The sequence below is a fragment of the Lupinus angustifolius genome, chromosome LG09 (genome assembly GCF_001865875.1).
Source record: "Lupinus angustifolius cultivar Tanjil chromosome LG09, LupAngTanjil_v1.0, whole genome shotgun sequence".
NCBI lineage: Eukaryota > Viridiplantae > Streptophyta > Magnoliopsida > Fabales > Fabaceae > Lupinus > Lupinus angustifolius.
In genome coordinates, this window is record NC_032017.1 from 19,889,320 (window position 1) to 19,917,073 (window position 27,754).

At 34.6% G+C, this 27,754-nt stretch overlaps 4 protein-coding genes across 10 annotated transcripts; 2 read left to right on the forward strand and 2 right to left on the reverse strand.

The window, feature by feature from the left end:
- Positions 2,053-6,036, forward strand: LOC109357486 (isocitrate dehydrogenase [NADP]). 2 transcript variants are annotated; one of them, XM_019601472.1, is made up of 16 exons: positions 2,053-2,177; positions 2,806-2,849; positions 2,939-3,048; positions 3,226-3,263; positions 3,453-3,530; positions 3,684-3,737; positions 3,817-3,918; positions 4,094-4,185; positions 4,278-4,381; positions 4,470-4,538; positions 4,624-4,739; positions 4,829-4,863; positions 5,137-5,279; positions 5,389-5,511; positions 5,620-5,713; positions 5,851-6,036. In XM_019601472.1, exons 1-15 carry the CDS (start codon positions 2,129-2,131, stop codon positions 5,699-5,701), a joined length of 1,239 nt encoding a protein of 412 aa, XP_019457017.1. In that variant the 5' UTR covers positions 2,053-2,128; the 3' UTR covers positions 5,702-5,713; positions 5,851-6,036. The 2 variants fall into 2 exon arrangements, with proteins under 2 accessions (XP_019457017.1, XP_019457018.1); XM_019601473.1 differs by having other exon boundaries at positions 5,620-5,711; positions 5,892-6,036.
- LOC109356779 (L-type lectin-domain containing receptor kinase VIII.1-like) lies at positions 8,146-10,649 on the reverse strand. The gene has a single exon (XM_019600309.1). It carries the CDS (start codon positions 10,390-10,392, stop codon positions 8,284-8,286), a length of 2,109 nt encoding a protein of 702 aa, XP_019455854.1. The 5' UTR covers positions 10,393-10,649; the 3' UTR covers positions 8,146-8,283.
- On the reverse strand, positions 12,230-19,680 carry LOC109356780 (pre-mRNA-splicing factor 38B-like). 5 transcript variants are annotated; one of them, XM_019600312.1, is made up of 6 exons: positions 19,546-19,680; positions 18,607-18,976; positions 17,606-17,686; positions 16,995-17,066; positions 14,801-15,140; positions 12,230-13,033 (listed from the first exon to the last, which is right to left on the reverse strand). In XM_019600312.1, exons 2-6 carry the CDS (start codon positions 18,892-18,894, stop codon positions 12,462-12,464), a joined length of 1,353 nt encoding a protein of 450 aa, XP_019455857.1. In that variant the 5' UTR covers positions 18,895-18,976; positions 19,546-19,680; the 3' UTR covers positions 12,230-12,461. The 5 variants fall into 5 exon arrangements, with proteins under 5 accessions (XP_019455857.1, XP_019455860.1, XP_019455859.1 ...); XM_019600315.1 differs by having other exon boundaries at positions 12,230-12,985; positions 18,607-18,985; XM_019600314.1 differs by having other exon boundaries at positions 12,230-13,009; positions 18,607-18,985.
- On the forward strand, positions 21,258-22,294 carry LOC109355835 (protein OPI10 homolog). 2 transcript variants are annotated; one of them, XM_019599072.1, is made up of 3 exons: positions 21,258-21,338; positions 21,371-21,505; positions 21,620-22,294. In XM_019599072.1, exons 2-3 carry the CDS (start codon positions 21,403-21,405, stop codon positions 22,093-22,095), a joined length of 579 nt encoding a protein of 192 aa, XP_019454617.1. In that variant the 5' UTR covers positions 21,258-21,338; positions 21,371-21,402; the 3' UTR covers positions 22,096-22,294. The 2 variants fall into 2 exon arrangements, with proteins under 2 accessions (XP_019454617.1, XP_019454616.1); XM_019599071.1 differs by lacking the exon at positions 21,258-21,338 and having other exon boundaries at positions 21,347-21,505.

Below are 27,754 nucleotides of genomic sequence, written 5' to 3' on the forward strand. Positions count from 1 at the left end.
AATTTTGACACCGGAATGCAAATTGAACTTTCAATACGAGTAGGGAGTCAAGATGGCCATCGATAAAGCGTAGCATAGTAGTACACTCATTTGTCGTTGAGAGGAAAGAAAAATTAAGAGTTTAAATTCACCCACCCCATTTCTTGCACTGGCTGTTGCGAGGCAAGTCTTTTTGTAGGAAGAGAGTAAAAGCTTACATCTTTAAGCAGTGAGCAACAAAGCATTGAGAACATGGAAAATGCTAAATACTAATAACATCCGAAAGTAAAGCCAAAAGCTTTGCCAAAAATTACACATACATGTCTTGGTCCTGAATACTCTTTCAATGAATTCTATCCAATATTCTAATGTACCATTTACACTATGTGTTGGGTTATCTTGTAATCGTTAATGAGAGCCTTTTTATGATATTAATGAGAGCTTGATAATTGAGTAGTACTGAAGAAAATTTCTAAATTAAGTTAGTTGGATGGTATGTCCTAATAAAGCCTCATCATTTACATGATATAAACTTCTGTGGTCTTGAGTCATATGATTTTTCATTGTTTCCTCAATCATGAACTGAACTATTATCGAATTTGAACCAGCCGAAAATCCTTCCTTTTGAACTGCATTATCTTCGAAATCCACAATATTAGAATCTATGTTTTCCCTACTACACCAAGGAGCAATAGCTGCAAGACCTTCAGCAAGGCCTGAATTTTCACTCCGAGGATTATGCCTCCACTGTTGGAGATAATGGTCTACAAGTATCTGATACCCATAGAGTTGCCCCAACATGTTTGAGAGTACAATCAGATGATTCTTCTGCTACATGGTCTTCTATCAAAACACTTTCTATGTGGACAAGCTCAAGTTTATACACGTTAAGATCAAGCATAAGACTAAAACCATACATCATTCTCTTAAAACTATTCTATATGTTTACGTGGGTAAGGATGCATTGGCTTTGGTTTTGGTTGTAGAGGTGGAATTTCAATTACTCAACCAAGCTTGTGTTTCCCACTTGAGTCTAACCTAAAGGATTAAGAGTAAATTCAAGAAGAGCCATTCAATCTCAATGAAGTTTGCAATTTGCACCATTCAATCTCAAAACTTCAACCATCATATATGTAGTTTATGGTCATGTATAAAATATAGGAAACAATGAGCACTGAATATAGCAATATATCCCGGAGTAAATTACACTGACCCTCTGAGTTTCAGTCAAATTACACATATATTCAACATTTTCAAAACCTACACAAACCATTCCTAACTATAAGAGTAAATTATACTGACTATCCAGGTAAGAGAGATAAGTGTAATTTTTAAACAAAAAAATAGCGATATGTGTAATTAAGTTAAACAAAATATGGTATACCGTGAAAACAAATTTAAACATTATAAGAGTTGATGTCTATTACTCTATTCATTATTTTTTAACGATTCCAAATTGCATCAATAATTTTACCGAGATGTTTAAATTACTTTTATACTATACTTAACTAATCAAAATAATAATAGATATTAACTCTTATATTATTGGACTTGTTTTCACATTATAGTATATTTTGTTTGACTTAACCCGTTATATGTGAGAATGTGAAAATACAATCATGTTATGTAGTGAAAATAAATGATACAAAAACTTAAACCAAATACAATCACACTCCTTCACTTTATTTATATTCTTTTTCTAGAATACTTGTGGCATGCTTTCATATGTTGAATATGTCTTATGTTCTTGGAAAGCAAAAAAAAACAAGATTTTTTTCTTCCTCTTAATAATCAAAATGTGGAGAAGTCTATGCAAATTTCGGGGTGTTCGAGGTTGGTTTGAATGGTTTTAGATAAAAAATTATGTAATCCAAAAGCATGATTAATAACGTTTCGGTTTGAATTAATTATGTTTTATAAAAGATTGATATTATCCATACATTTGGAAGCTAAACATGGCTATATTATTTATTTATTTTACATGTTTGTTTTTAAAATTAATTATTTTAAAAAATGTTAATGAAAAGAGAGTATTGGGAGAAGGAAAGTTGGTGAAGAAAGAAGAGTTAAGTGTTGTAGTGATAAATAGTGCTTCTCTCATTTTTGTAACTTGTCACTTCTCTCATTTTTGTAACTTGTGATCGGAACCATGGCATTCCAGAAGATCAAGGTCGCTAACCCCATCGTTGAGATGGACGGTCAGATCCTTCTTTCCTTTCTCTGATCTAATCATATCTCATCTTATTTTCCTCTCATTTCATTCTCTCTTGGATATGTCATCTCTTTTCATAATTCTTTAGATCTCTTTCCTACTATCCATTTCTAATTTCACTGTTACTTCCGTTTTTTCATTTCTTTTTTACAATTATTATATATGTCTTATTTTTTATGCATGGATTTGATCTGTTCTCTTGAGTGGAGTTTAGTTTTTTTTCCACAGTTTATTATTTTTTTGGTAAAAATGGTGGTATAAGAATATATCGGAAATTTGAAGTTTCTGTTATATTATTGTTTCTAGGGACTAGGGAGTGAAGTTCAATTTGTATTCAGTGAAGTTATGAATGATTCCAGGAAATGTTTTCTGAAAAATTAGATAGAAATAAAAGCTGTAGCTAGTTTGTATTTATCAGTTTTTTAGAACTAAGTTAGATTTGTTAGTGTTTCTACAGAACGTGATGAATGATTCATGTAGCTAACCCGACCTCGTGACTAAATTATGTTGTTGTTGTTGTCATATTCATTTTTGTGGTGATTGTGTTTATCCATTGGAGCAACCTTTGTCTTGCTTCTGAGTGACATGGTTTGTTTTCGGGTGGTGCATTGCAGGAGATGAAATGACTCGTGTTATCTGGAAATCAATCAAGGATAAGGTGATTTATCTCATCTTGTTTTTTCATGATGAGAAGTGTTTATAACAGTGGCATCACTGATACCTTTCTTTCATTTTCTTTCGAGATAGCTTATTTTGCCCTTCTTGGAGTTGGACATCAAGTATTATGACCTTGGCCTTCCTTACCGTGATGAGACAGACGATAAAGTCACTGTTGAAAGTGCTGAAGCAACTCTGAAGTATGCTATTATAATATATATAATATGCTGATTTTTATTCCTCATCTTTATATATTTTCATAAATAGTATTCCTGTATCAGATAATTTTGAATGCAGAGGGATGGAATGCTTATTATATGCATGTGCTATTGTATTGTTGTTATCCTTGTTTCTCTAATGGTTGCACTGCTATGCAGGTATAATGTAGCAATCAAGTGCGCAACTATCACTCCAGGTATGGTAGTCCTATCTTAACAAACAAAAATTATATTTATGTGCTCTTGTGCATGCATATACATTTGCTAAATGAGAAATAGGCGACATCCTATGCAAGTCTGTATTGCTTGTTCAAGAGTTTTTGCGTAATTACTTTTTATTTGGTACTAGATGTTGGCAGAACTTATACTAGTGTTATAATTGACAGATGAAGCCCGTGTGAAGGAGTTTGGCCTGAAGCAAATGTGGAAGAGTCCAAATGGAACAATTAGGAACATTTTGAATGGTAACTTAACTTTGTTTCATTGACTATTGTTTCTTAAATGTGAATTACTAATTAATAATTAAATCATTTTTGTGTGGTCTGTGTGTTGGTGGCTAATAAATGTTATATTAATTGTGTCAGTTATTGGTTTCTTATTGTTGGAATTTTTTTCAGGAACTGTTTTCAGAGAACCAATTCTTTGCAAAAACATTCCCCGCCTTCTTCCTGGTACTTACATCGGAGTTTTTTTTTTGTTTTTAATTGCTCCTTGATGAATGGAGTTGTATTAATGTCTCAACATTGCCAGGTTGGAACAAGCCAATATGTATTGGAAGACACGCTTTTGGTGATCAATATCGGGCTACTGATACAGTAATTAAAGGACCTGGAAAACTAAAACTGGTGTTTGGTATACTTCTTATATTATTATGGATATTAAGTAGCTTCTTGAGATCATATTTCTATACTTGACTTCTTGAGTTATCACTTTTACACAATTATGTTGTACCTTCTTAGGGATTAAAATTTTCATTATATTTGTTGGTAACTAAAAATTACTTTTTGTGATTTTATTATGCTTGTAGTCCCAGAAGGTCAAGGTGAGGCGACTGAATTAGAGGTTTATAATTTCACCGGTGAAGGAGGTGTTTCATTGGCTATGTATAACACCGATGAGGTTGATTTTGAAATTTCTTTTATTGGTTTGGTTGGATTTTTTTCAATTCTGTTGGTTGCTGAACTTTTATCTATATTTGTTTTGTGGTGCAGTCTATCCGCGCTTTTGCTGAGGCTTCTATGACAACTGCTTATGAGAAAAAATGGCCACTTTATCTTAGCACAAAAAATACAATTCTTAAGAAATATGATGGAAGGTAGACAAATATTTATTCGCTTATTGTTTTATTTCTTAATTTGTTGCTACATTTATCCTGTTTAATTATATTCATTTATTGGTTTAAGATTCAAGGACATCTTTCAAGAAGTTTATGAAGCAAGCTGGAAATCGAAGTTTGAGGCTGCTGGTATATGGTGAGTTATTGAGTACCTTTGTTTTGAGAAAAAGAATTTGGTTCATACTGTACTTCTGTTTACATTTCTCTGATGGACTTTCAAGGTATGAGCATCGGCTCATTGATGATATGGTGGCATACGCAGTCAAGAGTGATGGAGGTTATGTATGGGCATGCAAAAACTATGATGGAGATGTTCAGAGTGACTTCTTAGCTCAAGGTTTGTCTGATATGGTTTTTTGTTTTTCATTTCCCCCTACTTTAGATGGTTCTCCTCCCCTAATTAATACTTGATTGGCTTTGTTTTAGGTTTTGGATCACTGGGCTTGATGACATCTGTATTGGTAGGTGTTATTCTAATTTCTTATATATACTTTATGTAGGAATTTATTCCTGTCCATATTTATTAGAAATTGCCCACTCCCTCCCCTGTTGCTTTAGCAGACTAGCTGTTTTTTTAAGAACCAAATGAACCTATTTATTCATTAAATCAAGTATAATATTTTCTTTTGCAATAAACCACCATGTGAAATTTGCTTCATCAATATTGGAGATTGCTTTGAGAGTTCTTGGCATCTGTCTTTTGATACTAATTGTGAATTATGGGATGAGTTCAGGTTTGCCCTGATGGAAAGACTATTGAAGCAGAAGCAGCCCATGGGACAGTTACCCGTCATTTTAGGGTTCATCAGAAGGGAGGAGAAACCAGCACAAACAGCATAGCATCCATCTTTGCTTGGACTAGGGGGCTAGCCCACAGGTATGTAACTGTAATTTGCGAAGCTGAATGTTGAGCTTTTCTCCAGTGTCTTATTTCTGCATATAATATTTTGAGCTGTCGGGGAATTAAAATATTTCTGTTCTAACAGGGCAAAACTCGATGACAATGCTAAACTCTTGGACTTCACTCTAAAACTAGAGGCAGCTTGCATTGGAGCAGTAGAGTCTGGGAAGATGACCAAGGATTTGGCACTCATTAGTCATGGATCCAAGTACGTTACTTGTTACATTTTTGTGTTATTAAAGCAGGCCAATCGCATTTGTATTTCTTGTATACATGATTAATAAACTTATGTGAACTGTATAATTCTTGAAAATAGGCTTTCAAGGGAGCAATATCTGAACACAGAGGAGTTCATTGATGCTGTGGCAAACGAACTCAAGACAAGGCTTTCTGCTTAGGCTTGATTTTAGGTACACTGCACAGATTATATATTCTTTTGTTGCACATAACAACGGAATGTGAGATGAAATACTAAATTTTCTCATCATAACTCACTTTTTATAACTAAAGGGAAATTTTCTAACTTAGTTTTTGATGGCATTTTCAGATTGATAACACAAGATTAGACTGAAGAAATCTTTCAGGTGGTGGTATACTCTCTTCTAAAGAAATAAGAAAACATTGGGGTCATTGGCACGCTTTCCTTATTGTTTAAACCAATGTATCTTTTGTAAGTTTGAACTAATTACTTCAGAGTTTAATTGAGCTTTGCTATGTGCTTTTGCTGAATTTACTTTGCATGTTTGACTTATTATTATCCAATTAAGGCGTGCATAATTATTAAACTCGAATCGAAAGATTTTCTGTGATAAAATTCTCCCAAAGGCATATTTGGGGATGATGGAATAATATCTCCATCCCGTGTGACTTCTGTTCCTGAACAAGTACTTACTAAATTATCCTTTATCATCATCATTTTTGTGTGTGAAAGAAAGGTGCTAAAAGCTTAACAGAGAAACAAAAAGCACTACCCTATCACTCATAGCATGTAACAAATATCTAGAATAAGTTCTAACTTCTAATGGCACCACCACACACAAAAAAGCAAGAGAGATAAAGGATACATCCTTTATGAGTTAACATGCTATCAAGAGGCACACAAAGAGAGAAGCATATGGGATGAATACCAAAAGCTAAACAACTAGTGGCAGTTGTTTCTGAAGGACAGTGGGAACTCTAAAGTGCAGATTACCAAAGATAGGTGCATTTACAATCAACTTTCAAAAATAGGCCACTCACCATTTCCTCAACCACAGTGAATTACCAAGAGGGTTCACTAATAAAACAATAGAAGTCATCTAATCACTAATTGATTACCTCCATTTTAACAAGGAGATACACATCGGAGTGGGAAACAACAAAACTAAGATATAGAAAGAAATTGACACAGAAGAAAAATACTATAAAAATGTAACATAACGTATGAGGTTCCGACCTAGTAGTGTTTAAGGAGTGTAGATTTATATAATATTACTCGGGTAAGCTGAAAGACTATTTCCATACAAGAAAAAATACAATGTTGAGATTAAAATTAAATTATGGATCCTCACTCTAGCTTGTCATGAGTGGCTGCATGAGTTGAGATGTGACTTATTAGTTGAAAAAAAGAAGGAAGGGTCAGGATTTGGGAGTAAGATGGCTCATGCAACAGAAATTACCTGGGGTAGGAACTAGGATTAAGAAAGGCTCACTCAGCCGGTGGTTTTAACAGCAGTTAGCATTTCTATCATTCACCAAAGAAATACAAATGTGTTCAATAAAATTTCCAATTTTTCATTATCATAGTTACTGTATACCAAGGTAAACACAGAATAATCTTACAATAATCTTACATACAAAACAGTATAGATTGCAGTGTTGTTAAAACCGTACCGGTTATCAAACCGGTCAAGGTACTGGTATAGTGGTTCAATCAGTGGTTCAGTAATTAAACCGCATGCCGGTTAAACCGGACATACTACTTATATTTTTATATATATAAATCTATAACAAAAAAATTCCAAATAGGTAGATACTCAAATTTATAATCCATATTTATAATCTATTCAAAATTCACATAAATAAACAACTTTAAGTCTTTAACAAATTCAAAGTCTAAATTAAAAAACATATATCAATCCAAAAGTATCACTTAACAACCGCAAAATATAAATAAATGACATAAGTTCACAACTCACTCTACAAAACAAATAAATTTGGAGTTTTCATATTTAACACCAAAGAGTCAAAGTTGTCTCATATGAATATTATATTTTTATACCAAATTCTATCTTCAGTACTCCAAGATTATACAAATGTATGTTAGGAACCAAAAGGTGTAATCTAAGTATGTTTTGGAAGTATGTGCCTTGAAGGGTTGAAGAATGGTTGGAAATGTGGGTCACCTTGTAAGAGATTTTTAAGTTTTTAAGTTTTTTTTTTTAAAAAACAAATATGTCTATAAATCGGCCGGTTTAATAAAATACCGGCCAGTTTTGACCGGTTTTTGACCGGTTTGATACTTGACCGGTTCAACACCTGTACCGTGCCGGTTAGGGGTCCAATTCATCGGTTTTCCGGTTGAACCGGCCGGTACGAAACGGTTTTTATAACTACGGTAGATTGAACTTTTCTTGTAGAACAGAAATGAAGGATTTCATTCTGAAAAAAGATATATGTAAGTTTCAATATCCAAGTTTCTAGAATAGAACAATGATCTATGTAAGTTTCAATATTGCATGTAACATTCCACACACAAATCTTGCAATGCCTCTCAGCATGAGATGAACCAGTCGAATTATTTTGTGAAAAAGTGTACACTTGCACTCTGCCATGAATTATGAGAGCTAGAAGCAAAATTGCATAAACCTCAAAATTTCTTTCTCAAGACCCTCAATTGCATGTTATTGTCATTTACATACATGAACAAATGTATACATATCTCTATCTATTTACACTAGTCAATAATTAAAAATGGCCTGGTCCCAGCCGAAGATTTTCATCATACTATATCTCGACCATTGAAGCTATTCTCTGATGAGGTGCAGATGGTGATTATACCATCACAGTCAGATACACTATCTTGCAAACTCAGTAAGAGTTGGGAGTGAGAAGTAGTAAAACTTGTAGATGGCTTGGTTCTTTGAACAATAGGCACTTCAGCCTCGCCGACCAGCATCTGAACCACACTCCTCATAGTGGGTCTAGCCAATGGATCAGGGTGTGAGCAAGCTAGTCCAACCAAGAGAAACCTCCTCATTTGCTCTTCATTGAACTCCCCCTCTAGCATTTGATCGGCCGCTGTTAGCAATCTACCTTCATGGTGCAAACTCCAAACCCACTCTACCAAATTGGAACAAACCCCGGCTTTGCGAAAACCGGTGGCATCCTTCTCAATAGGTCTTCTCCCACTGGCCACCTCAAGAACAACGGCACCATAGCTAAACACATCGGTTTTCTCTGTAGCTTTACCCGTAAGTAGATACTCAGGTGCCAGGTACCCCATTGTTCCGGCAGCAACCGTGGCATCAGGCGATTTGTCATGCTCGGTTTGCCTAGCCAAACCAAAATCGCCCAACTTAGCATTGAACCCTTCATCTAACATTATGTTACTAGTCTTAATGTCCCTGTGAATTACCTGATTCTCACATTCCTGATGCAAGTAGGCCAACGCAGATGCAACGCCTAACAAAATCTTGCACCTATGAGGCCAAGGCAGTGGGGTTCTAGCTTCAAACAAAGCCTTATCTAAACTCCCATTAGGCATCAAGTCATACACCAATAAAATCTCACCTTTCTCGTGGCACCAACCTTGAAGGCGAACAAGATTCCGATGTCTAAGGGTCCCAATTATGGATAACTCAGACAAAAACTCATTCTTACCCTGACTGCTATGGCTGCATCTCTTCACCGCAACAATGTCCCCATTTTCAGGCAAAATACCCTTATACACAGTCCCAAATGCACCATGACCAATTATCCTATTAGCATTGAAGCACTCAGTAGCTACTTTAAGCTCCATATAGCTAAACTGTTTTGGTATCTTGATTATCTCTGATCCTAATGAACCCAACTTCTTCACGTGCTTGAACTTTTTAGAATAAACCCAAATCAATGCACCAGCAAATAAAGCCAAAACAAAAGCCCCAGCAGCTACAACACCAGCAACTGCACCTAAACCTTGTTTGCATAATCCACTGTGGCAAGTCGACTTTCTCTCCTTTTGTTGAGCATTCGATGAAGCCGAAGGCGCCAAAGAAGGCGGCGGCATAATCGGATTGGCGGTTGGGTTCATAAAACTAACCACCGGAGGCGGAGGTGCCGCCGAGGATGCTGTCGAATTAAAAGAAGAACTAAAGCTCCACCACTCAACACTATGAACTTCTGTGCTTCCTTGAGTAGAACCAGAAAACCCCACATACATAAAATCATTGAAAAACTGGTCCACGTCGAGATTCAAAGTCAAAATCGGTTCTTTCGGTTTTAGATTCGAATATGAAACCCACACGACCAATCCCTTTGTGGATCCATCAAACTCGATCCACGCGTTCACCGAATCCCCACTTTTGAGATCGATTCCAATTTCACCCAAGTCACAAACTTGCGTTGAAACCATGGTGTTAAGGTTCACCCCAACATGGTTTCCATTAATGTCTTTGAATTCCACGTCCATACGAGTATCAAATTCCACCGCAACGAAACTTCCGCCACCGCCGAGGCCGAGGAATCCGCCGGCATCTCCGATGGAATCGTCGTCCGGCGAGAGGAGGAAGGCGAGGCCGCCGCCGATGGAGGAGGGGTTGAGTTTCATGATCGAGAAGGAGAAGAAGGTGTTGAAGCTCGTCGGAGAATGGGAGCCGGATTGCCGGAATCTGATCGGACGGGAATACAGGACTCTACCGGCGCCGGAATTGGGTACTGCGAGGTCGCGCGTGAGGCTAACGGTGCCGTTTTTCAAGTGGGCATCGCCGAGAAGTTTGAGACTGCTTAATGTTAATGATCCAAAGTCAAATTCGGTGGTGGTGGTGGTGGTTATGGTTATAACATTAACGATGAAGAAAACGAAGAAGAGTGTGAAGTGAACAATAATGGTGAAAGAAATTTTCAACATTTGAGGAAAAGGGTGTTGAGAAAAAAAGTGTGTGGCAATTGGGTTATGTTTTGAATTACTAAAAAGTGAAATGAAAATGATAGAGAAGAGGAAGAAGCGTGTGTGAAAGATTCACAAGTACAAGTAGAGAGAGAAAGAGAGAAGAGTGTTATGTGTTGTGGTTGCAGAGAAGTGAACAAGACAAGAACATGAAGTGGCAGAGACTCGGAGAGTGGAAGAAGACATATAGGTTAACACCTTGTGGCTTGTCTCTATTCTTTTTTCGTACTACCAATATCTATCCCCGAGAACTAATCCCGAAATGTGACTGCTCATTTTAACAAGTGTCGTTGTTACAGATTGAATCAATTAGTCTTTCTTGGATCAAGTGGCCTTAAGTGGCAGAGAATCGGAGAGTGGAAGAAGACATGTTGGTTAACACGTTTGACACGTGTTTCTACTCTAACACTCTTTTCCATTTTTTATTCCTTAAATAAATAATTTCCGATGCTTAAGGTATTCATTAACGCAATGCTTAATATAAACAAAAGGTCCATCTTAACTAATAATTTAAGAATATTTAGTTAAAAGAATTTAAGATTGAACCATGGAAAAATGTGTGAAGATATATTACAAGTTTGAAAGTTTTGATTTTTAGTGTAAAATATAAGTAATGAAAAATTTGTTAGAAAACCTTGGTCATCTAATCTTTTAGTATATATGTACTAATATTGTAAGAGTTATTTACAAAATTATTTTATCATTCATGTATTAATAATTATTGATTCTTAATTGATTATGAATGATGGATCCCTCATATAAATTTTTAGGTGGATAATATATAAATATTAAACAAACTATTAGACTATTGGACTATTGCAGCTTTAGTATCGCTCGCACTTAGCAGAAAAGAATAAGGCACAAAAAATATTTCATCTTTTATGCTTTCAATTTACAAGGATGCATCATGGGAACATAGTTTACACTATATATCATAAAGTTTTGAGGAAAGCTTCAACACAAAATTTTTGACAATATAAAATTAACAAGTAAAGAGACAGTGGTTTGAGAATGGAAACATACACAGTATGCTCCAATGAGAAATGATGTACATGAGACATTAGAATAGTGGTGGGGCTAATTTCCAATATTAATATCATTGTCTAAGTCTATATAGAAAGGTATGTCATGGAGCCAATCTTTTCAACCTCATACTTTACCAAGCTTTTACTCAAACTCTATGCCTTTTTTGACTAATATGTTACTTCATTTGAAAGCCCACCTCACCTAAAGCAAACCGATCTCATTATTCCATGAATTTTGATTTCATAACATCACATAATCGTCTAGTCCTAAAAATATATTTCTCAAGGACCCTTTAATTGCATATGAACAATTATATATATATTTGGTCCCTTAATAGTTATCCAGAATACAAATGATGTTAGAGTAATTCTATCTGTTACTCCATAGATGAAATTTTATTATTGTAATGGCCCTAGGTTATATGTACACTTATACTCCCGAGTAAAAAGGAATTACCATTTGTGTTCTTCACAATTAATAATGCCTAAATTAATAGTCTTATGGGTAAAAGCCAAAAGGGTTCTTACTTTAATGGAAGCACGTGAAGTCAAGACAATAAGCATATACACATTCTTCTCGTTATGCTCTAATGTTTTATTTCTTCTTGGGAGTTTATCTTAATGAAATAATAAATGATGGGTGGTGTGAAATGTAGATATGGCATGATAGCAATAAGAATAGCAAGGTTGAGAAATTGCAATGCTTGCCATGCCACCACAGCACAATAGTTCACGAGCTTAGAATGAGCATAACATTATCCCACCAAATTTAGACAAAACTATGGAAAGCACGGTAGATTCAAATTCATAGAATGATCTTTTAATACAAAATTGTAAAGTTACAAAGCATGAAATTCAATGCAACAGGAATAGATTAGTTTACATACAGCATTCGTCAATCTATAACTTGTGTCCACTAAGAGACAAAGACAATAAAATAAAAGGGTAAGATCCAATATGCTTTTATCTTTGAAACAGTTATTCAGAGTCTGATCATGATACCTCTCAATACTTCCAAGTAGAACCACCAAGTCTAATGACCTCTTCACCTCCACCATTATCCCTTCTAGGAATTCTTTCCAAGTCTGCATTTCCTTTATTATCACCTAAATCGCCATAGATATCTTTAAGTTTAGCAAGATTACTGGATGCAGAAGTCTTATTTAAATCTCTTGGAGGACTAGACCGTGACTCAAGACGTCCAGTGCCAGCTTGCAGGCTCCGGCTTCTACTCCTGCTCCTACTTCTACTACGATGGCGCCTACTACCAATGCCAACATAATCCCAGCTGCTTTCTCTATCTGGGTACTTAGACCTCTTATCATAGTCCATGCTCCGCTCTCTCTCCCTATCCTTCCCGATTCTGTCCCTTTCCTGATCTCTATCTCTGTCCCGGTCCCTGTATCTTTCACGGTCTCGCTCTTGGTCCCGGTCCCTATTCCTATTTCGATCACGATGCCTGCCACTATCGCGGTCCTGATATCTGTCCCTTTCACGGTCCCGAGCCCTGTCTCTTTCACGGCCACGATCTCTGTCTCCTTCACGGCCACGATCTCTGTCTCCTTCACGGCCACGATCTCTGTCTCCTTCACGGCCACGATCTCTGTCTCCTTCACGATCCCTACCTCTATCCCTATCAGGATATTCACGACTCTGGCTGCGGCGACTATTTGGAGATCTTCTTATGTCCTCACTGCCATTTCTTTGAGGGGGTGGAGGAGGTAAAGTACGGCGGACAGGTGAAGAGTCCCTTGTAGAGGCACGATGTGGAGCCCGCTGACCAAATGAGACTGAAAGGGCAGCTTTCACAGAAGGAGGTCGACGGGCAGTGTCATCTGAACCATGGCGAGTAGTTTCCCCTGTTGTACCACAATGTGTAGTGGGAAGCTTACACTTTTCAAGATTTGACACAACCTGCCGCAGTACAGCAACTGGGATGCGAGGAAGAATTGTATCAAAGTAATACTGAAACAGAAATAAAAGACTCATCAATATCATTCATTAAAGTTAAATATCTGGGAATCAAAGGGGTAACATAAAAACTTGGAAAAGTTTGTGTCAATGATGAAGGCCTTACATATTATGCACAAAGTACCCAAAATCATAAAACATCAAAACAAATAGCTCCCACAAATGATAACTACCAGTCTACCACAAAGGGGTGGAAACTTCTTAACCCAAAGAAACAGTAAGCATATGCTATAAATACTAAGTATTAATAAAAAAACTAAATAGGAAGAAAAAGATTGTGCTCATGATCTGTTATCGGGATAAAGTTCAGGGAAACAAAAAAGTATGAATGCAATTCGAGAGAAGGACGAAAAAGTAAAGTGATTATGCATCCAATCCATACACAATTACACATGATAACCAACAGAGAGGGCAGCATATTAGAAGCATTTAGATTCTCTCCAAAAGCATGCGATGCATTAAAAACATAAGCATATATCCTTTATGGTACGTGTTCCCAAAATTTTCAACAGGTTTGAATCATTCAATTTCAAATCGACGAGAGATATCATACAATTCCTTGGTTTAGTGCTAATGCTTCACAGCATAAAGTCAAGAATAAGCATCCCAAAACACCCTTGCAAATATGCAAATAAACGGAAGATTAAATTTTGACCACCAATAATAACAGTATAGTAGCACAGCTAACTGACAAGTAAAAGATCAACAAAGGAATGAGAATGTTGATTTTTTCCAAGCATTTCAGCCAAGGTAGAATGTTATATACATCCATATACTTCAAATAAATAATAAATTCAAAATATATAGAATCATATGATGCATAAACATGCAGATTAATATACACTCGTTAGCAAAAATATCAAACTGCAAATGAACATAAGAAATAGAGAAGGTCACAAGCCATCCCTAAAAGTAAGAGAAACTTGGACTAGCTCATTCACTGTTTAGAAGTATATAAAATTTGAAAGTGAATATTAAATGCAGAGTTGATGATATGAGAGACAAATATCAGCTCAAACTAGGAAAGAGCGACAAAGAGGAAAGGGTGACAGGTGAGATGTGAAAACCCCATTTTAGTCCGTGAAAGATATGAATGTTATCAATTTGCTCCCACACATATTACTTTTATCAATTTGATCACTTGTAGTTGAAAACTTTGAATTGCCAATATCAGAGTTCACCACTCTAAATAATGAAGGTGAATGATCAATGATGTGTGGACAAGATCTGATGAATGAACTAAAATATTGGGCTTTTGAACTACGGGAGATCAAATTTACCCATAAGGAACTAAATTGATATATGCGTATCTTTCAGGGAATAAAATAGGGGTTTACTCCAAAGCAACTGATTCAAAAAAATCCTATCCCTACCTCTATCCCTATCAGGATATTCACGACTCTGGCTGCGGCGACTATTTGGAGATCTTCTTATGTCCTCACTGCCATTTCTTTGAGGGGGTGGAGGAGGTAAAGTACGGCGGACAGGTGAAGAGTCCCTTGTAGAGGCACGATGTGGAGCCCGCTGACCAAATGAGACTGAAAGGGCAGCTTTCACAGAAGGAGGTCGACGGGCAGTGTCATCTGAACCATGGCGAGTAGTTTCCCCTGTTGTACCACAATGTGTAGTGGGAAGCTTACACTTTTCAAGATTTGACACAACCTGCCGCAGTACAGCAACTGGGATGCGAGGAAGAATTGTATCAAAGTAATACTGAAACAGAAATAAAAGACTCATCAATATCATTCATTAAAGTTAAATATCTGGGAATCAAAGGGGTAACATAAAAACTTGGAAAAGTTTGTGTCAATGATGAAGGCCTTACATATTATGCACAAAGTACCCAAAATCATAAAACATCAAAACAAATAGCTCCCACAAATGATAACTACCAGTCTACCACAAAGGGGTGGAAACTTCTTAACCCAAAGAAACAGTAAGCATATGCTATAAATACTAAGTATTAATAAAAAAACTAAATAGGAAGAAAAAGATTGTGCTCATGATCTGTTATCGGGATAAAGTTCAGGGAAACAAAAAAGTATGAATGCAATTCGAGAGAAGGACGAAAAAGTAAAGTGATTATGCATCCAATCCATACACAATTACACATGATAACCAACAGAGAGGGCAGCATATTAGAAGCATTTAGATTCTCTCCAAAAGCATGCGATGCATTAAAAACATAAGCATATATCCTTTATGGTACGTGTTCCCAAAATTTTCAACAGGTTTGAATCATTCAATTTCAAATCGACGAGAGATATCATACAATTCCTTGGTTTAGTGCTAATGCTTCACAGCATAAAGTCAAGAATAAGCATCCCAAAACACCCTTGCAAATATGCAAATAAACGGAAGATTAAATTTTGACCACCAATAATAACAGTATAGTAGCACAGCTAACTGACAAGTAAAAGATCAACAAAGGAATGAGAATGTTGATTTTTTCCAAGCATTTCAGCCAAGGTAGAATGTTATATACATCCATATACTTCAAATAAATAATAAATTCAAAATATATAGAATCATATGATGCATAAACATGCAGATTAATATACACTCGTTAGCAAAAATATCAAACTGCAAATGAACATAAGAAATAGAGAAGGTCACAAGCCATCCCTAAAAGTAAGAGAAACTTGGACTAGCTCATTCACTGTTTAGAAGTATATAAAATTTGAAAGTGAATATTAAATGCAGAGTTGATGATATGAGAGACAAATATCAGCTCAAACTAGGAAAGAGCGACAAAGAGGAAAGGGTGACAGGTGAGATGTGAAAACCCCATTTTAGTCCGTGAAAGATATGAATGTTATCAATTTGCTCCCACACATATTACTTTTATCAATTTGATCACTTGTAGTTGAAAACTTTGAATTGCCAATATCAGAGTTCACCACTCTAAATAATGAAGGTGAATGATCAATGATGTGTGGACAAGATCTGATGAATGAACTAAAATATTGGGCTTTTGAACTACGGGAGATCAAATTTACCCATAAGGAACTAAATTGATATATGCGTATCTTTCAGGGAATAAAATAGGGGTTTACTCCAAAGCAACTGATTCAAAAAAATCCTCAATTTCATAATGGAACTGATTTTAGAAATAAGAGAAGTCAGCCTTCATGTGCATGCAACTAACAAAAAGATGTTGTAAAAAGAAAAATGAAAATTATTTTGAACTAGTTCATATCAGGAATTACTGGTAGGTAGTTACGTCCAAAGATACTGAAAGCACCTCATACTGTTATTCCAAATTATGGTATGATGAGGAACATATCTGCAATAGCAATCTTGTGTTGCATCCGGATTCTGGTACAAGAGTTCTGAAGAGAGAATTCTCAATTTAAATAGTCAATACTTGAGTCAAATGATTTTCCCCCTTGTCATTGCAGGACAACACATTAAAAAATCTCAAAATCAAGGGGTCAGTCTATAATTTGCTGATTATCATGTAAATGCATTTGATTGTCTACAAGCAAAACAAAAACATAGCCCAAAGAAGTTAAACAAGGAAGCACACATGTTAAATATAGCCTGGTAATTTTAATGATTACGAACCTGTCCAAGGAGCAAATCACGGATATATACACCCATTGTGGTCATTCGGCCATTAGATCCAGGAGAGAATTCCTGAAATTCAGCATAACTTACTATGAATAATAATTTACATATTAGTTAACAGAGAGCACTTTTAATTGATATCACAAGAATAGATGCATCAAGACAATTGAAACCCAAACAGATAACTACCTTCTTAGGAAAAGGAACATATGGGAACAGAATATACAATATAAACCAAAGTCTTGACAGATATGTTCAAAAGCAGATCACTAGAGAAAACTTGGTGCACAGAAATTTCAATAAGACATACTATTTGCATAGACCCCAAGACCATATCTAGCAACGGAATATACAAGCAGTGGTTAGACATGTGGAAATAGAAGATTACAAAAGTAAACCACATGATATCCAGGGCCCAGCACATCGATCAAAACCTCTAACAGAGAAAATCCAATTTGAGGCATGTGGGATGAAAAGATGAACAAAAGGAGACAACAATATTGATTTTAAGTGAAAATATATATATAAAATTAGGATTATCAGCTCATATAAATGCCACTGCACAGTAGAATTTCTAAGCCACAAATATCATAATCATGTCCTCGTACCTCATCGTCTTTTACATATGGCTCATACCAGTTCCACAGAGTTTTTGTATCCGCAAAATATCTTAGATAGAGAAATCCAACCTACAAAAGATAAAAGGATTCAATACAGAGTATAAGATAAACTGTGTGCTGGGAGGGGGGCTAATAAGAATAATAATACCACAACCTAAAACTTCAAAAAGGAAAAAATTAGGTCATCTATAGGCAACAGAACAATGCCCATTTACTTAGATACCAGGCATAATATAAGATAAATGGAATACAAGATGCAAGGTAATGCAGTTCTAACATCAGTACATCACAACAATTAGAACTCTAGAAGTAAAAAAGGAAAAGATGGAATTGAATTATTACACTAAATCTTTTGCTCTTCAGAATTAAATTACACAAAACCATTAAAGTTAAATTACATCCTCATCACCATATAATATATAGCATTTCTAATAACAACTAAACAAATGTATTATGTAATATATAATTTCTGAAACAGAATTGGTATATTTTCACCAGATGATAGTTTATCCCAACCATAAACGTGGAGAAACAAGATACAGAAAAATTATGTGAAATTTGAAAAGATACCGAGTAAAAAACGCAAGATGCTTGAAAACAAAGCAACAAGCTCTTGAGAAACTAATCAGAAGATTGATCAATGATCCAGTGATGAAACATGGCTTATGGATGACATTTGATAATTCACATAAAACCACCACCTCACTCAATAGATATAATATACTACAAACAAGTGATGCTCATATAATCAAATTTTATCGCACTCACATGCACGGATATTCTCTAGATATACAATATGGTTAACTAAACGGTAAGTATACAGTTTGAAGCTCCTAGTTTAATACAGAATGGGGACAAAGATAATCACAGACAACCAAACAAAAATCACATGCTAGACACATACGATAGCAAATATATAATGCTTTCAGCACTTTCATATAAAACAAATCAGAAATGTCCCATACGACTTGCTAGACACGACTACATACCGCTCTTATGTAAGGAGAATCTGGGTGTTTTAATAGCCCATGCATTTGTTTGACCGTTAGCTTCATGGTGAAAAACTTGTAAAGAAGACAGAAAGCAGTTGAAGGACCACGGCAATTTCCTGTCATCCATGGTTCCACATGATCAACTTGATTGTAAATCTCATCAACAACTTCGTGGTATGTTTTTAACTGATAGAGCTCCTTGAAGTAATCAGATGACAGAATATTCATACAAAGGACTTTCTCTAGCAAAGAATCAATTGGCCTGCCACAAGTCTGTATCTCCATGATGGGTCACAAAATATTTCACCGATTGTTAAAATTTCAAAATGCCAACTTCCAGCACAGTTGTTTAGTCACAATCCCATTCCTGCACGTAGTGAAGGAGCAAAAAAGGTTATAATAATAATAATATGGCTTAATAGCATGGAATACCAAAAGAAAAAAGCTTCATATCAAGCACAAGTGCAAATATTAAAGCAGGGCGGGGACATAAGTACCTACTTGGAAAGCAGAAAGCCCATTCATTGCAAAAAATCTTATAACAAATAAGAGGTAGTGACAGAACTTGAAAAACGATTTACACACAATACGTTTTTTTTGGGTCAATTTTCACAAATTAATATCTTCTTAAAGCTCAAATCTACCGAGAGAGACCAAAGTTGAGTACTTTAACGAAAAATTCCGTTAATGAGTAATACGATATAAATAAATAAACGAGCTAATTAATTGAAAGAATCTTCAATTTGAGAATAGAAATTAATGAGAAAGATGCAAGGATAGAGGTATACGCAGAACCCTAGAACAAAATAAATCAAATTCAAAATTGGGTGAACGTTGAGATTTAGGGTTTTCGGAGGAAAACGTGATGCAAAGGCAATAGGGAGCGGTTAAAAAGGTAAAAGATGAAAAGGAAATAAAGAACGGAAGAATGCGTACCAATTAGTAAAAGCGATGCGTGGAGGAAACAAAGAAGATTGGAGCACGATTATGATGAACCCTAACTAGCTTATGGTAATTGTTGGAACAAGGGGAGGGGAACCCAAGAGCAAGGAAAAAACCTTACCAACTTCAGATTTGAAAAAAAAAAATGAAAGAGAATAAAGTGTCTCGAGACAAAATAAAACTTATGTATAAAAATAGAGTAATCGTACTTATTTTCATACTCAATAGTAATATATCTCACTTATAAACCAATTATTAATCAATAAAGTATTGATACAATGTTATTTTTTTTATAGTTTGGAGGATTAGTAAAAATATTTAGTGGAATGATTTATCATTTTCCATAAAAATAATAAAACACATCTCCAATAATAAGTAAATTTAAAAATATAAATTATAAGGATATATTTTATTATGAAAATGAAATATTAAAAATAAATTTAATATTTATATATTCTCAGTATAAAAATAAATTTATAAATTACAATATAAAAGTATAAAACTAATATATTGTCAACATATACATAATTAAAAATCAAGAATAGAATCTTTCAAACATATATTCTTATGATATTTTTTTCTCTCCTAATTAATATTTATATTTTCTTTAGTGGTCTAAGGCGGGTTACTTCTCCAAAATTAGAGGAGTCAAAATTGGTAGGTTCGAGCATACCAGTTCACCAAAGTCTAAAAATTTATAAAATTTTGGTATCGTATCAGAGAGTTTTTATTGATTTCGGGCTTTTTAACCCGACCTATCTAAGCTATATTAAATTCATGTTTAGGCCAAACTTATCTGGATGGATTTGAGCTATACGTTTTCCTTATTTTTTTATCTTTTTTGAGACTTTAGACTTGATAACAAGCATTATGTAAAAATTTACAAAACTTCTTCTTCCTTGTCCAAATGGTGTGTGCAATAGTAAAAACTTTGATAAAAAAGCATAACACCAAAAGCTACTTCTGATAAGCTAGTTAGTAAACGTAAGTGCTTTTTTAATTTGTTGCAAAACTCACATGTGGTATAAGTTATATGAGTTCCGCAAATTTTAAACAGTTGTAAATTATAATGCTTACTTCATTAGTATATGAGATTTCAGCAAATTGCTATTCACTGCTTGTGTAACACAGTCAGTCTCTAGGTGCAGCCTATATTTATCATATAGGTGGAATTGAAATCACTCATTAACTCAAACATAATTCGTTAGATCAATAAGTTTGATTGCATTGGACATAATAAATGTGTTAAAAAAGTCATTAATATCAAATGATATATATTTTTGAAATGGATTAAATATGTTAGAATTTAAACAAAATATTTTTAGTTTAAGCAGGCCGATTTAAATAAAATATTTTTAGTTTATACGGGGCGACCTGTCACATCCCACACTCCGCTTAGGGCGGGATTGAACTACAATTTGATATGTATAAATTGATCTAGACTTTTTAGCCCGATCCCGATGTGGGTTAGCCCAAACCCGTCCGAGTAGCACATTTTGACACCTTTACCCAAAATGATTAAAAGGTAAAATGTTCAATTTCTAATAATGACATTGTTGAGTTAAATACACTAGGTAGTACTAATAGAATTTTATAAATTTAAATTTATGGTTTTAATAATAACTTTTTTATCTTTTAATAACTTTTTATCACATTTTGTAATGAGTTTATCTATGTACATGCATTTGCCCCCGGTTTCCTACCTTGAGAATGTTCTAGAGAGAATGTTGTGGAGAGAGCCAATCTTCTTCTTAAACCCTTTGCTTCCATCACTCTGTATCACAGAAGAACACAGGTCGAAAAAACAAAGAACGGAAACGTATTCTGAAACAGTTAGCAAACACAATCATCATGTTCGGAGTTGTTTTCCCAAATCGGAGCTTCCCCATTGATATCTCCACTTTCGCTCAAATCGACACCTTCCACTGGATCCTCGATATGAACACTTTCGTAGGTAATTTCATCATTTTAATTGAATTAAACAATTACTAACCCTTATTCAGCGCACATTAGCATCCTTAGCTCTATATAGATACTATCACTAACCGCTCTATTCTAACGTGCGCAGGTGAGGCGTACGACCAGGTTCGCGAAATCTGTATCTTCCTCCTCAACAGTTTCACCCTCCCGCCGGACAAGGCGCTCGCCGTTTACATCCAGTCGCCGGGATCGCCTTTTGTTTTTGTCGGTGCCGTCACGATCGCCCGTCCCTCCGCCGTACTATCCTTGCCGTGGCCGGATCCCGGTGGCTGCGATGGTACTGGACAGCTGCAGTTGACGGCGGATGCACAGCCTCTAACGGCGAAAATTGGTGTGTCGGTTGAGGACCTGGCGTTGCTGCCGTCGCTGGACGTGGTGGCGGAGAAGCGGATCGAGCGGTTGGCGATGAAGGTTGGTGAGAATTTGTTCAATTTCATGCAATCGTTTTGTGGTGTGGATGGGTCAAAGTTGGTAGTACCAATGGATATATTGGACCGGTGGTTCAAGAAGTTCCAGGAGCGTGCTAAGCGTGACCCTGAGTACTTGAAGGGTTTCGCCTTGTAGGTTATTATTTTTTCCATTTCTAGGTTTAACCATTTTGTATGTTGAAAATGATTGAGGATAGGAAAAGGACTTCTTCACTTGTGTGCTATCATGATTCTAATATAGATGTGTATTTATGGAAAATCATGTTTCAATTCATGGTTCTGTGTATTGAAAATAACAATTTTGGAGTCTGAAGATATTAAGTTGGAATTGGTGGACAACTTTTGTTGTTTTTAATTTGACTTAGAAGTTAGTGACCACGCCAGAGAGGAACAAAGATTGTTCAAATATGAATTAATTGCTGAAAATTGGAGTAGCTTAATGCGCCTTGATGCTACTGCATTTTTTTAACTCTTATCACATAGTCCTACTTTTTAAATCATACTTTGTAGAGAATGTGAGACATGGCGCAATAAGAGAAACATGTTAGAAGAAGTATTCGAAGTAGGTTAGTGTTTCTCCTTGAGCATATGATGCAAGGGTTAGCTGAACAATTGGGATTCCTAGTGATGGGTGCTATTTTGTTTTTGAAAGCATTTTGATTTGATTGGTAAAAGAAAAAGAAGAGTCTACTGTCAAAGTCAGGTTAAAGAGTCGCTGAATCACGAACCGATGCTGGGTTGATTGTTGTGAGGGTGTTGCAGGGTTTGGTTAGGGGATGCAGCAAGCTGCAGCATTAGGAGGCATGTGAGAATGAGATAATCCTAGTCGAAGAGGTTTACCAAAATATGTAGAACTAGTATTTGTTGAGAAATTGGTAGAGATTATACTATGTAAGAATAATCTTAAAAGAACCTCAGACACTAATATTCAGTGTATCTAATATTTGTTCTTGACAAGTGGTTAACTTGCATATTTTTGGTTCTCACCCACTATACATGCTTTCCAGCTACTAGTCCTATTGCAATTCAATACCCATGTTTCCCACTACATTTAGGATCTTGGTGACATTCAGTTATTGAATCTATTAATTATGGCAGCAGATTGACTGTCTGCACTTTTGTGAAGGAAGTGCTTCTTGACAAGAATTGGTACTTCTTTCTGTGTCTTTGTAGTCAAGATTTCTAGTTAGAAAATGCAATATGAGTTAAATGGCTAGAAAGGTAGAATAACAATAGTTTGGGGTCAATTTAATATTGCAATCAAGTTTTAAATGGTAGTCATGGTTTGTGAGATTGCAGTGAAGGAAGTGTTGTGGTGAAATAGACAGAACAATGAATGCGGATAAAACTACACAAATGTTGATGAAAAGGATGCAGACACAGCCATTGGGCAAAGCCATTGGGTTAGAGTAGGGTAGAGGTTCAGATTGGGCTGATTATATAATTGAGTCGAAAACCATCATCTGGGTCCATGTCCAGGAAGATTATTGATCAGTCGTTCGGCTTATTCCAATAGCTGGTCCATTTGAGATTGTCATTTGAGCCCCATAGGCACCATCAAAAGTGATTGTCATTTAATCCCTCTATGGATACTATGTTTGTCCGAAAATTGTGACATTCCCTAAATAATAAAAAAATGAAAGTGAGAAGGACAGAACAAGTTGATTCCTTATGAACCAGAAGAAAGGAATGGGGGCTTCCAATGAGGACCCATTCTTCTGGAATTGTACACACCCTATAGTTCATTGAGTAAGTGGATAAAAAAAGGAGTGATTAGAGTAAATTCCTCTAAACTTGTTGGCTGAACCTTCTTGAAACACATTCTTACTTTTAGATTTTTTAGATCTTATCATAAAAAAAAATAGTGTAAAAATTAACCAATAAAATCCAATCTGGTCGTGTTACCCTACAGAATGGGGGCCGGAGATGTGTAATAAATAACATTCGTAGTGTTCAGTAAAAGTTAAAAGTTAAAACTAGCGCATTCTTAATGTTTTTCAATATATTTAGGGAGACAAGTATTAAGAGAAGATAAAAGATAAAATAAATGTATATGATTTTAATGTCAAAACATTAGAGTATCACCATTAATGAACAAAAATTTGGTGGGACTTACATCCCATTTCATAATTCATCTCACTTTCCTATAAGTTCTTGCTATTTTTCACTTCATTCATAAATCATCCATTGTGGTGGGACTTTATAAACCGAACAACATGCCTTCTCCGACGTGGAACAAGCCAAAAAACGTTCTTATTTTGCTATCAACGAAGTGTTCAAATAACTCAGTTGGTAACACTAAATAGCTTAGCTACCATCTATATTCTACTCCCCAATGTATGAATGGGTGTGTACAGTATTAGTATGTAAATAGTGAAGAAAGTTACAAATAAAAACAGTTGGTACTAGTGAAAGAAAACACGCTTTGAAAGCGGGGTAGACAAATATAATAGAGTCAGCGAGTTTCGTGAAGGACTTGTCAGCACTAGCAGGGCCAGGGTCCTCAACAATCCATGATGTGAAAGGTCATTCACTCGCATATTCATGGAATTAAACTTATACCACACTCTCTTGCAAAAAATATATTACCCATTAAAAACATAACACCCAATCTCACTTAAAAAATAATTAAATTCAAAACCTTTCACCGAGAATACTTTTCTGACAATAGGGTGGATAATAACTTTCTCACTTACTTGTTATCTCTTCGTCACAGATTCCTTTTATATATTGAAGTGAAGGAAAGGTTCTTCATAAAGAAATTGTGGATAATTATGTTTTTTATATATTTAAGACATTTTGAATGTATTGTCTTCAATTTTCTATGTTGGACTTTATAGTCTTTAAGAGTCAAAAAATAATGTTAAGACTTTGTAAAGACCACCACTCTATTATTTAGTTGATCATTTACCGAGGTTTCAATTGACCATTGTATGTCTTGAAGAGTGGGGGAATAATGTTAAGGGTGGTGGTTTCAATTTATCAAGGTTTAATGTTCATGGGCTCATATTCCATTGATCATATACCAAAGTCAATACTTCTATCAACTAAGGAGGGATTCCCAACAATACATATATATTGATAGCTATATAAACACTACTTTGCATAGGAGATCTAAAGAAAATAGCATACTCCAATGATATGAGAATTTTCCATCTTATATGTTAATCATAGCTTATCATCAAATTAGGTTATAAATAATTCCATTTTTTTTGTAACCTCCTATCATATTTTAATGGTTATTTTATTGAAGCTCGAGCAGTCAATCTTCTAGTGAGTGTAGACAATCACAGATGGAATGATGAATATCTTCAAATCTCGCTGAATACCTACCACAATATGATAAGTTGATCAAATTTTGATGATAACACGAAGAGTTGTTTGGTATTGCTCCTAATTAAATCATCGAGCAAAGATGTTGAACCTTTCTCTAAGTATTTTGGTCTCCAATACCAAGTATACTTAGGTTCAGCCTTCCACTCTTTGTGATCGACTCCCAACCAATAGTAACTGGAAGATACACTAAAATCACTATTAGCATTACTATTTCAATCTAGTGCATCCTTCACATTGTAAAAGATATATCCTCTTAAACCATAAGAAAATAGCATATATTATATATTGATACTTTATTATTTTAATAATAATTAATTAAAGATTTAATAGGAGAATATATAATTACTGTTCCTTTTAACTCAACTATAACATAGTTTCCTCGATTTTGACCCAACATGAGAAATTATTGTCTTTCACGGCATTCCATTTTGACCTAGTAGCTGATGAGTATAGCTCTAGCTAGAGAAAGAAATGAAGGCAAAAAGCTAATTACAAAATCCACTTTTAATAGAAGCAGAGTTGAACGTGTACTGCATTAACCAAGTCAAGGAAGCCATGCACGCTCTGCATTCTTCATCATTTACTCATCATAACCTCATAATTAATACTTCTCTTTTCTTATCACTTTTCTATATATGTCAGACTTGAAAAAGTGAAAGTTAAAATAAAGTGCTTTTTCGTAAAGGAACTTTTCCTCCACTCTCTCTCTTTCTTTACCGTCAAATGCATACTTTTCAAAAGAAGTGCATCAATCATAAAGCAATCGATTACAAAATCATTTTCTCACCTCTCACATCATGACCCTTTTTTTCGCTTCTACTGTTTTCTTCTGACCCATTTGTATTTATTATTCTCTTTTCGAACAACGTGCCATATGAGGATTAATTTTCACACCTTCTTCACCCTTCACCACCATTATCAATTCTAATTAATGTGCCCAACCTAAATTCTTTTACTCTACAATAATGTTTCATATATATATATATATATATATATATATATATAACAGAATTACATTTATTATCATTATTAATTATTAGAATAATTGTGATCGATAAGAAAATATTAAAATATTGAATGACATTTAAGATATTATTTATATTTTTATCATTTACATCTTTGTGGCAAGAAAGTGGCATAAAGTAATTGGCACAACAATTGTAAATCTATAATTATATTTGATTATGTGTTTAATTAGGCTATGCTTAATTTTTCCATTGTTTATTTATTAATACTTTATTTGTCCTATAAATAAGACAATTTTACATGTATTTTGCATAGAATAATGATACATTCTCTAGTAAAATTAGTAATTTTTTACACATTATGGTAATTTCAATTTACTTAAAATTTAATAATTTTTAAATGAAGTAAAATATTATGACACATATCAATATCATGTGTAAGAGGTTTTGTAGTTTAATTTTAACATATATTCTAATATTTATAGTAAAAGCGGATGAAGTAATGGAGTGATAATTAAATTAGAGAAAACAAATGAAGTTTATAAAATTATAAACAAAGGTAATTTTTCTTGATAATTTAAGCATAATAACTACTTTTATATAATTTTTTTGGTCGATGCAAATTAATTAAAATTAACTTACGTACGAGGAAGGAAAAAGTAGCATCTTTCTTCCCGAATTTCTCTTTAGCAAACACATTCAAATGTCATCTTCAAAGTGTATAATTTTGTTCCATATGTGAATTGTAATAATGTAGGATGAATATGACTTTTCCTTTCTATTTTTTTCTATTTATTAAATTCATCAATACAATTCTCTGTCTCTTTTCTTGCTGTCCTTGCCTATCAAGCGCGTGTACATTACTTTGATTGGACCTAACATTAAAATTGCAGGTATAAAAATTAAAAGAACAAAAACAAGCACATATTTATTAAGTTTAAAATTTTAATGTATAGCAAAAAAAAAACTCAACTACTCAAGTGTTTGTGACATAATATGAACACGTTAGATACCTATGTACAACTATTGAAAGTTGATAGGATTGGTAAATATTATTGAATTACAATTTAAGGTTATGTGTGAGAGTTATAAGAGAAATAAAGGAAATAGATCAAATGACTAGGAAGAAGAATGAAGAGAAGGAGAAATGAATGTAATAATCTCTCTTGTTTGGAATTATAAAATTTAGATGAAAGAATAAACTAATGATTATATTATAATATTTTTTATTTTAACTTTAAAAATATAATTAACAATAAGAAATAAATAATAATATATAATTATATAATTTTACTAACAATATTTATGTATTTTACATTTTTCTCTCTAGAAAAATCCCTAATTGGGGAACGATAAAAATAAAAAGATGGAGGGTTTTAGAGGGTTTGAAAAATCTTCCAAAACTTTCATCTCTCTTTCATCCAACTCCCAAATAAGGGAAGACTTTCTAAAATTATCTCTTCTCTTCCGGTCCATTCTAATCTTAATATAAAA

Bases quoted from the DNA above. Each gene is read 5' to 3' on its own strand.
- LOC109357486 (XM_019601472.1), top strand. From the start codon at position 2,129: ATGGCATTCCAGAAGATCAAGGTCGCTAACCCCATCGTTGAGATGGAC. The intron at 3,919-4,093 runs GTATACTTCTTA...TTATGCTTGTAG, and splicing joins AAAACTAAAACTGGTGTTTG to TCCCAGAAGGTCAAGGTGAG. The intron at 5,512-5,619 runs GTACGTTACTTG...TCTTGAAAATAG, and splicing joins CTCATTAGTCATGGATCCAA to GCTTTCAAGGGAGCAATATC.
- LOC109356779 (XM_019600309.1), bottom strand. From the start codon at position 10,392: ATGTTGAAAATTTCTTTCACCATTATTGTTCACTTCACACTCTTCTTC.
- LOC109356780 (XM_019600312.1), bottom strand. From the start codon at position 18,894: ATGGAGATACAGACTTGTGGCAGGCCAATTGATTCTTTGCTAGAGAAA. The intron at 17,687-18,606 runs GTATGTAGTCGT...TATCTTTTGTAG, and splicing joins ATTCTCCTTACATAAGAGCG to GTTGGATTTCTCTATCTAAG. The intron at 17,067-17,605 runs GTACGAGGACAT...GCTGAATTTCAG, and splicing joins CATATGTAAAAGACGATGAG to GAATTCTCTCCTGGATCTAA.
- LOC109355835 (XM_019599072.1), top strand. From the start codon at position 21,403: ATGTTCGGAGTTGTTTTCCCAAATCGGAGCTTCCCCATTGATATCTCC. The intron at 21,506-21,619 runs GTAATTTCATCA...TAACGTGCGCAG, and splicing joins CGATATGAACACTTTCGTAG to GTGAGGCGTACGACCAGGTT.